General features: G+C 32.9%; 1 protein-coding gene across 1 annotated transcript; it reads left to right on the plus strand.

Annotated features, from left to right (window-relative positions):
• Positions 8,572–9,720, plus strand: LOC107635928. Its single transcript, XM_016339476.1, has one exon. The coding sequence runs from the start codon at positions 8,572–8,574 to the stop codon at positions 9,718–9,720; it is 1,149 nt and encodes a 382-aa protein (XP_016194962.1).

The following is a 10,004-nucleotide window of genomic DNA, read 5'->3' on the forward strand; positions in this document are numbered from 1 at the left end:
CTTTTCTGTTTTACAGAAAATAAAATTAACAAAATAATATAATTCAAATAAAAATATTATTAGAGAAGTGCTAGGGGCGAGCAGAATTTGTGATTGTAACATCCTCACTATCAGAAATCGCGCTTCCGGCTGCGCTACTTTGATAGCAAGAAATATTACGACTACTTTATATACTAAATATTAAAATAGGAGCCTGTGACTTGACACTGTATCGCTGATTTCTTTGAAAACCGGAAGTAAATACTTTATCTTAAGAAAAATACAAGCAGACATAAAATTCATATACAAGACTCCTTACATAATAACTCATAATATAATATACAAATAAAACATACAACTCCTATCCCTCTTACAAACTTATAATAACAAAGACGAGGGAAGAAAATAATCTAATTAATACAACATATAAACCAAACGCAGTATAACTCTTCATAATGCTTCATCCGGTTCGTGAAAAGATAAAGTTGTAAGGGGTGAGAACCTAACCACACGGTCTCACCACGAAATTTCAAAGTTGTCATAAGAAGATATTTAATAAGAAAAACTGTTTTCAAACTAAGTGATTATCGTTGCCTTATGAATCTTTTAAAACCCATAGGAAATCGTTCAAAACTTTTTCAAAGAAACAATATTTAATCTTTCAAAAACCCAAAACCTTTCCTTCCTTATAAGAAAATCTCAATCAAAAACCAACCACGCAATCAAACAACACCGTCATTAATTCAGCACCAAAGTTCACTCACAAATGTAGCACGCCAGGACAAACACAGGCAAGACAGACAAGGAAAGCACAAGTAAGTAGCAATTGCAGCAAATAGTTCAAGTAGCAGTTAAGAACAGTTTAGCAATTAGGCAAACCAAAACAAGTTCAAACACAAGCAAAGCATACAAATGCATATGATGCATGCCTGTCCTATGGCTGATGAGGCTCATCTGTCGGTTATCCAGCCAACCCGACAAGTCTGAATTGTCCTTAGACTGTCCCCCGACGTACATCCCCAAGAGTCTATGCATAGCTTTTTCTCAAATAATCAATATTGCTCAATGGGGGTAACATTCCCGGAAATTTATAGTGTCCGATCACACTTACGTCGTAGGGTCAATAGAGTATCAAGTTTTCAACATGGTACACGTGGTGACGGCACTTAATCCAGGGAACCTCGTATCTCAGATATTTCAAATTCATAATCCATATAAATAATTCATTCATCATTCATCAATATCTAAGCCATTCTCAATATCATCATCATTCGTCAATCCATATCCCATTTCCAAATTCATTCAGGAATCATATTTCAAATCAATCCTAATCATCCTTCTTTCCGTTAATCAATAATCTCAATTCAAAGCATAATTCTTTCTTTTCTAAATAAATCAATCTTAAACAAATAACGTCTACAAATTAAATCTTTTTAAACAATTACTTCAAACAAAACTTCCAATTTTATAAAATTTCGAAATTTAAATATAGAAAATAACTCAATAATTATAAAATTAGACAAAATTCTAATTTAAATAGCCAAACCCCATTATTTTCAAATTTCTAGAACATTAAATCATAAATAGGAAAATAATCCTTAGGTATAGAGTTTAGATAAATACCTTAATTTATTTCAAATCCAATTAATTGCCTTTAATTATTTTTCAATAAAAATAATTTCTGAAATTAAAACTATAAATAAATATATATAATTTGGGATTAGTTCAAAATAGGACTTTTCAAAAGTCTTGGGTCTTACATCCTACCCACCTTATAAAAATTTTCGTCCTCGAAAATTGATACAAAATGAAAAATTTTCATATTACTTCACTCTTGAACTTATTTAAAGAAAAGGCGAAAAGTTCTCAGTATATTTATTCATATAATTTCAAATAACAGAATTTTCATATAGCATAAAGGTATAAAGGGTATAAGTGTTATGCGAAACAGAAATTACAAGATAGGCTTGATGTACAAGGTGATATATTTCAAACATGTGATGGTAAAGCAAGGCGGCAAAAGGTTATAAAACAAGCCGGAGTTAAAACGATGTGCTTAACGTCCGTATATTAATCTCATACTAACTTCAGAGACTCAATTATTCAAACTTCAACATAATTTATCTCCATCATTCTTAACCGTACTTCATTGAGCAACTCATCCAAAGGTTCTCAACTTTGTTAAACACTTTATAAACCTTACTGCTGGTCATAAATCCCACATCAACAGAACTCTTTCACGTAAAACAAGGTTTCACAACTCCCTGTGATGTCGTATACTTACGAGTTTCACCTTTTACGTTCACCAAACGTGTTCTAAAGGACTAATGTGTCGTTTATTAAGTCTAACAGTCGCAAGAAGTATACTCAGAAGGATAATAGACCCTAGAAAAGAAAGAAAAGCAACAAGGACCGCGTTCGCGAGAATTTGAAAGAATAAATGCAATTGCAGGTAAACAAGGATGCTCAAGCAACGAAGTTTGCTAGAAAGAAATCAATTGACAACTTCAAGGATAACCTTTGGATCAAAGAAATTTAATAGGATTAATAAGAAGAAATTCAGCACATTAGTTTGAAACATATCCAAGCTGAGTTGAAGAAGTATGAGGTTTCATAGAAAAGGAATGATTAAGGACTATGGTGACGCATTATCGCGGAACAACTTCAAATGATGACGGGGGTTTCATAGTTCATGGAGGAATATGAAATTAATAGCCATGTTGCAAGAGTTTTAACATAGTCAGAAATATAAACAGTCAAGATATGCGTAAGGTACAAATGGCGAAGCAAAGAAATTTAAATTACATTTCAAGAAAAGAGAAGGAGGAACGACACATCAAATTGAGTGACACAATTTAGAACACATAAGCCAATACAATATAATAAAAGGGGAACTTTACATTTCAAAGATTCAAGGGTCGGCATCGTACCCCAAACAATTCCAATGTTATGTCAGAGAGTACAAAATTCATAAAGAGAAGTATAATGACAAGGATAGACGTTCTGAAAGATTCAAACAGTAGTTTGCGAATAAGAGGCGGACGCATTGAGAGTTTAAAGAACTTCAATTGAAACAATGAGAGAGAAATTTTACATTTATCAGAATTAAAGTCAAGTTGAATCAAAGTATAAGATTTACAAGAGAAAAATTATCAAAGTCAATGGCGTCGTTTACCGAATTCAAGAGAATGTATAAAAACATAACCGAATAACATGTCCACAGAGAAACGGAAAAACATAAGGAGGGATTATTTTACCTTTGAAAAAGAAAAGATATGAATTAAACATTTTTCAGAAGAACCAAGAAGAATATAAATATTTGCATTACATCAAAACATATTCAACTTGAAAGGAGTTATGTGAATGTTGTAAAATAAAGGTAATTTGGAACAAGAACAAAAATCTTCCTTCAAGAGTCTTGGAAGACATTTAGATACATAACCAACAAAGATAAGCATAAAAACGGCAACAAAGTTGGTAAGAATCAAGTTACATATAAATAAAGAATCAAAAGTGAAATCTTCTATAATTCAGAAAAAGAATAGACGTATATTGCAAATATGTAGGTTTAAACCATATAAAGAAATTTTGAAGTTCATGTAGAGAGATACATGTAACAGTAAAAACAATTCTCATAAAAAAAATTTAAAATTTGGTTGTGGATAAAATTAGGCAAAGGACGCATCAATCAACTTCTTTTGAAAGATCCAAACAAAATCTCAAAAGAACGCCATAAGGTATGGTGTAGCAAAACGAATTTGAAGCTTATCGAGGAATTATGTTTTCCATGTATAGAAACACAAAATTAAAAGCCGTGATATCAAGAATCTACAAGATAACTAATGAAGATAACTAATGAATATGGTTAGAGTAGAATACACAAAATGTAAAATATGAAACTAAAGAGTCAAATCATCTTAAGAAAGAATCTAATTTAGAAAATTTTGATAGAAAGAATAAAAGAAAAGATAATATATTGATCGAAACAAGTTCCGACTGAAATAGAATACAAAGTCCAGAAATAAAGACAGCTCAGGTCAATGACTATTTTTTTTTTAATTTTGAGATCATTCTTTATACTGAAACAAATTCAAGCTTGAATCAAAGGGTATAAAATTCATAAAGAGAAATAAGTGGTGCGTTGCAAACAGACAGATTTCCGCTAAATAAGGAAGCTTTACAAAACTTCATTTAAAATAGCGCATGCTAACTTTAAAATAACTTTGTCAAATGAAAATCAACTGAAAAGAGGCAAAAATCTTTCTTTTGAAAAATACTTAAATACATAATCAAATAAAGATATTTGTAAAAACTGTAATAAAGTAGTTAGAAAATTAAATTGTATTTAAAGTAAATATATCTCCATAAATCAGTGAATGAACAAGTGAGATATTAGAAACATTTAGTTTTAAACTGTATAAGGAACTTTCAAGTTTATATAGAAACATACAACTCCTATCCCTCTTACAAACTTATAATAACAAAGACGAGGGAAGAAAATAATCTAATTAATACAACATATAAACCAAACGCAGTATAACTCTTCATAATGCTTCATCCGGTTCCTGAAAAGATAAAGTTGTAGGGGGGTGAGAACCTAACCACACGGTCTCACCACGAAATTTCAAAGTTGTCATAAGAAGATATTTAATAAGAAAAACTGTTTTCAAACTAAGTGATTATCGTTGCCTTATGAATCTTTTAAAACCCATAGGAAATCGTTCAAAACTTTTTCAAAGAAACAATATTTAATCTTTCAAAAATCCAAAACCTTTCCTTCCTTATAAGAAAATCTCAATCAAAAATCAACCACGCAATCAAACAACACCGTCATTAATTCAGCACCAAAGTTCACTCACAAATGTAGCACGCCAGGACAAACACAGGCAAGACAGACAAGGAAAGCACAAGTAAGTAGCAATTGCAGCAAATAGTTCAAGTAGCAGTTAAGAACAGTTTAGCAATTAGGCAAACCAAAACAAGTTCAAACACAAGCAAAGCATACAAATGCATATGATGCATGCCTGTCCTATGGCTGATGAGGCTCATCTGTCGGTTATCCAGCCAACCCGACAAGTCTGAATTGTCCTTAGACTGTCCCCCGACGTACATCCCCAAGAGTCTATGCATAGCTTTTTCTCAAATAATCAATATTGCTCAATGGGGGTAACATTCCCGGGAATTTATATAGTGCCCGGTCACACTTACGTCGTAGGGTCAATAGAGTATCAAGTTTTCAACCTGGTACACGTGGTGACGGCACTTAATCCAGGGAACCTCGTATCTCAGATATTTCAAATTCATAATCCATATAAATAATTCATTCATCATTCATCAATATCTAAGCCATTCTCAATATCATCATCATTCGTCAATCCATATCCCATTTCCAAATTCATTCAGGAATCATATTTCAAATCAATCCTCATCATCCTTCTTTCCGTTAATCAATAATCTCAATTCAAAGCATAATTCTTTCTTTTCTAAATAAATCAATCTTAAACAAATAACGTCTACGAATTAAATCTTTTTAAACAATTACTTCAAACAAAACTTCCAATTTTATAAAATTTCGGCAGCATCTCCTCTAAAACTCGGATTCTGCCACCCTTTTCGGGTCCCATCCAGACATTCCTCAAACTCTTTCTCAACAATTTCCAAATCTCAATCACTTTCCAAAATTCAACCAATACCAATATCAAATTATTTTCAAATCAGACCAATTCCAATAATAAAACTCTTTTTAAAATCAAACCAGCTTAGGTATTAAATCATTTATAAAATCAGACCGATTCAAAATCAAACCGCTTTAACTCTAAACCAAGAAAAACCACTTCTCATAATAGTCAAGTAAATAACTTTTCAAACCCATTTTCTTATCAACAACCGTACATTACTCAAGCAATTAAACAACTAATAATCCAGTCCAACAAACCATCACATCCACAAGACACATATAATCACAGAAGTATATCTCTTTGCATCAATATCTATTTATCACAACTCTGTAATGAAAAATATATTTTAAAATAAATCAAATCATATAAAATTCTTATTATTTCATAACTACCAATTTTATAATTTAAATATAGAAAATAACTCAATAATTATAAAATTAGACAAAATTCTAATTTAAATAGCCAAACCCCATTATTTTCAAATTTCTAGAACATTAAATCATAAATAGGAAAATAATCCTTAGGTATAGAGTTTAGATAAATACCTTAATTTATTTCAAATCCAATTAATTGCCTTTAATTATTTTTCAATAAAAATAATTTCTGAAATTAAAACTATAAATAAATATATATAATTTGGGATTAGTTCAAAATAGGACTTTTCAAAAGTCTTGGGTCTTACAGTGATGTTTAGCCATTAGTTAGCCATCATCAATATTTTTAACAGTGTGAGATGACATCTAATGGTGTAGGATTAATCATTTTTCTTTTGATGGTTAAGTGCTGGTCAAATTTCAATAAAAGTGCTGGTTCCCTAGACTTTCTCATATTGTTATTATTATTATATACATATTTTTTTAGCTTTTTATTTAGTTTTAAATTTTTACTGTTTATCTTTTTAATCTATATTTTTATTTCTCTTCTTTCAAATATTTATTAAATATAATTGGAAGAGAATACTAATGTTATGATTAAAAGTTAAAATCAAAATTCAATTGTTTAAAAATATTGATTTTGAATTAATTTTATAACTATCAATATAATTTTTTATACTAATATCTAATTATATTTTTATATACATAGAGAGAAAAAGCCTTCAATCCTAATCGTGCTTATGGTTTGAACCAAACTACTCTTGATTAAATTTTACAGTATAATTACTATGCTTAATTACTTGATAGTATAACATTTTTATATACCTACAAAGTATATATTTCTTTTGTTCTTAGTTTCATTTAAAATTAAATTGTGAGGTATGCATAGAGTGTGGAATAACATAACATTTTATTTACATTCAAAATTAAATTTCTATTTTTAAAATATGTTCATGACGATAAATCTATCAAAAAATATTTAATCACATTAAACTTATAATATATGAGCTCATGCTAATTAATTGTAGACTAGATTGAATTTTAATTATGATTGTGTCATGCATATTCTATATTATTAAAATAAATTAGATCGTAATTTTAAAAAATATATATTTCCATAATATTATTACAGATAAAAATATTAGTAATAAATTAAAAAAATCTATATATAGTCGATATGCAGCTTTACACGTGCCTATGTTTTCAGAGGGGGAAAACAAATGCAGATAATTGCGGTTGTGAATATCTGTGGGATGCACATGCTATGGGGGCTTTCATATGGTGGTTATGGAATTAATAAGAATTAAGTACTGTACTACAAGGTAATCAAGACCAAATGAATCTGCAATTAGGATACAGAATTCAAAACCTTTCATGATACCATGTATCAGACAAAAAATAATAAAAAGTACAAATTTTATTCTGATAACTTAAACTGGTATACAAAATTAATAAATAAAAGAAAAAAGACAGCAATTTAATTTTTCAATTTACCTTGCTATTTCAATCAATCTTACTGACGGTGATGATGATCGATCATTAATCATATAACATACAATTGTTTAGAATGCTTGTTTGTGCAAAACCACAAAATATATAACTTCAAATCAAACCAACTTGGGTTGGTCGAGTGGTCAGCTTACTCGTTCGCTTAAGCAAGTGTCGGGAGTTTGAATCCCGCCTTGTGCATGCAGCAACCCATTGGTCAGCGGCAGACCCTTAAATGGAGTTCAAATCTGCGGATTAATTCTTGACCTGTCGGGTTGGAGGATACTGTGGGAAACAAAAAAAATATATATATATAACTTCAAATCAAATTATTATTTTATAGAAAGATGTTATTATTGGTGATGACTGTTATAGATTATATTATTAGTAGTGTTCGTTTGTCTAGAAAATTAAACAATCAAAATAAATTATAAATAGTAAATTTAGGGATTAAATTAGTATTTTAAAATTTTGAGGATCAATTTAAATAATTGTTATTGACGTGTACCCCATAAACTTGGAGATAAGATCAGAATTAAAATCGGCCATAAAGTTCGGAAACAAACAATCACATCTGAAGCAACCACTTGACCGAAAACACGCACAAGTCAAACACTATCCCCTAGCCGTTATCAACAGCAACGGAACTCACTATCTAAACCCTTAATATCGGAACAAACAAGCAATACATGACACTGCATTCATCTATAAAACCAAACACCAATAGCCCAGAAAAGAGAGGTTACACAACTCGCTTTAGTTTGTTTCATTTACTCTCTGATAATTCTCATTCTTACTTGAGCGTTGGAGTATTTTTTGCAGGTGCTCCCGCCGCCATATTTCGAGAGGCCGAGGTTTTCTTATAACGCCACTCCCTGGACGACATATAGCTCTTTCCAGACATCAAGCAGATAACTTAGGCGTCGTATACTTCAGTTCATCCAGGACGGAACATTTGGCGACCACCCCGAAGCAGTTAATCTAACCCCACTCTTCCTTATATATTGCACTTTATTTTTTCTCTTTTACACAGGTTTCTCCAACCTTTTAACATGGCCGACAACGGAATCCACCAGCTCACTCAGGCCGAACTCTTGGCCCAGATGGCCGAACTACAAGCAGAAGTCAAACGACTTGCTGAGTTGTCCACCCAGAACAGCGGCAATAAGCATGATGAAAAGGGCCCAAGCAAAGGCAGTACAGACCTACTAAGTGTAAACCCACCAAAAGAGAAGTTTACCTTAGACAACCCTTTCTCGGAGGAAATCACCAACTACCAAATGCCAAAGAATTTCAAGCTACCTTCTTCGCTTGAGCCATATAAGGGGATTGGTGACCCCCAGGCTCATATTAAGAAATTTCAATCTATGATGTTTTTCAATGGCCCTAACAATGAACCTGTTCTTTGTAGAGCTTTTCCTACCTACCTCGACGGCGCTGCGTTACTTTGGTTTTCAAAATTACCTGCAGGTTCGATCTCTTCCTTTGAAGAACTGGCGAAGTCCTTCATAGACTACTTCGCTGTAGCACGGATATACGTGCACGGATCCGATTATCTCGGCACCATCCGCCAAGGTCCCCAAGAAAGCCTGAAAGACTATCTGACCAGATTTGCAGAAGCAACAATGGAAATACCCGATCTGGACCCCGCTGTCCACCTACATGCCCTCAAGGCCGGCCTCCGACCGGGAAAATTCAGAGAGACAATCGCAGTCACCAAGCTGAAGACATTAGAGGAGTTCCGAGAAAGAGCAGCTGGACAGATGGAGATTGAAGAACTCTATGAGGCCAACAGAACAGAAAGAAAACCTAGAAGGGAGGACGACAGAATGCCAAGGTCGGCGAACAACAAAGAGCTCGGCAAACCATTCAAGCTGACCCCAAAATTCGACAACTGCACCAGATTCAACACAAGGAGGGAAAAGATAATCAAAGAAATAATCAATGCTAAAATCATAAAACCACCCGCAAGAGCTGGGAGCTATCAAGACCAGAGATTCGTTGACAAAAGCAAGCACTGTGCCTTCCACCAGAAATACAGACACACAACCGATGAGTGCGTGATAGCCAAAGATCTATTGGAAAGGTTAGCTCGGCAAGGCCTCCTAGATAAGTACATCGAAGGAAGGAAACGTAAAGAGGACGATAGGGACAAAGAAGAGTGCCAACAAGCCTCGGGAAACAAGGAAGCCAATAAATGATCAAACAACACCCCACCTAAAGGAGTTATAAACTGCATATCCGGAGGATTTGTCGGGGGAGGCGAAACAACTTCGGCGAGAAAACGTAGCTACCGCGCAATGCTGGCAATCGAAGGAACAACACCACATAACAACGAAAATGTACCCGACTTAGAAATTACTTTCAACAAGGAAGACATATGCTCGGCCGCACCACACTCAGACGACCTAGTGGGTTTTTTCCATCCAAACAGGCGAACTATTGGTAAGAAAAGTTCTTCTGGACCCAGGTAGTAGTGCCGATG

The sequence above is a fragment of the Arachis ipaensis genome, chromosome B04, assembly GCF_000816755.2.
Source record: "Arachis ipaensis cultivar K30076 chromosome B04, Araip1.1, whole genome shotgun sequence".
Taxonomy (NCBI): domain Eukaryota; kingdom Viridiplantae; phylum Streptophyta; class Magnoliopsida; order Fabales; family Fabaceae; genus Arachis; species Arachis ipaensis.

Coding starts and splice junctions, on each gene's coding strand:
- LOC107635928 (XM_016339476.1), top strand. CDS start 8,572: ATGGCCGACAACGGAATCCACCAGCTCACTCAGGCCGAACTCTTGGCC.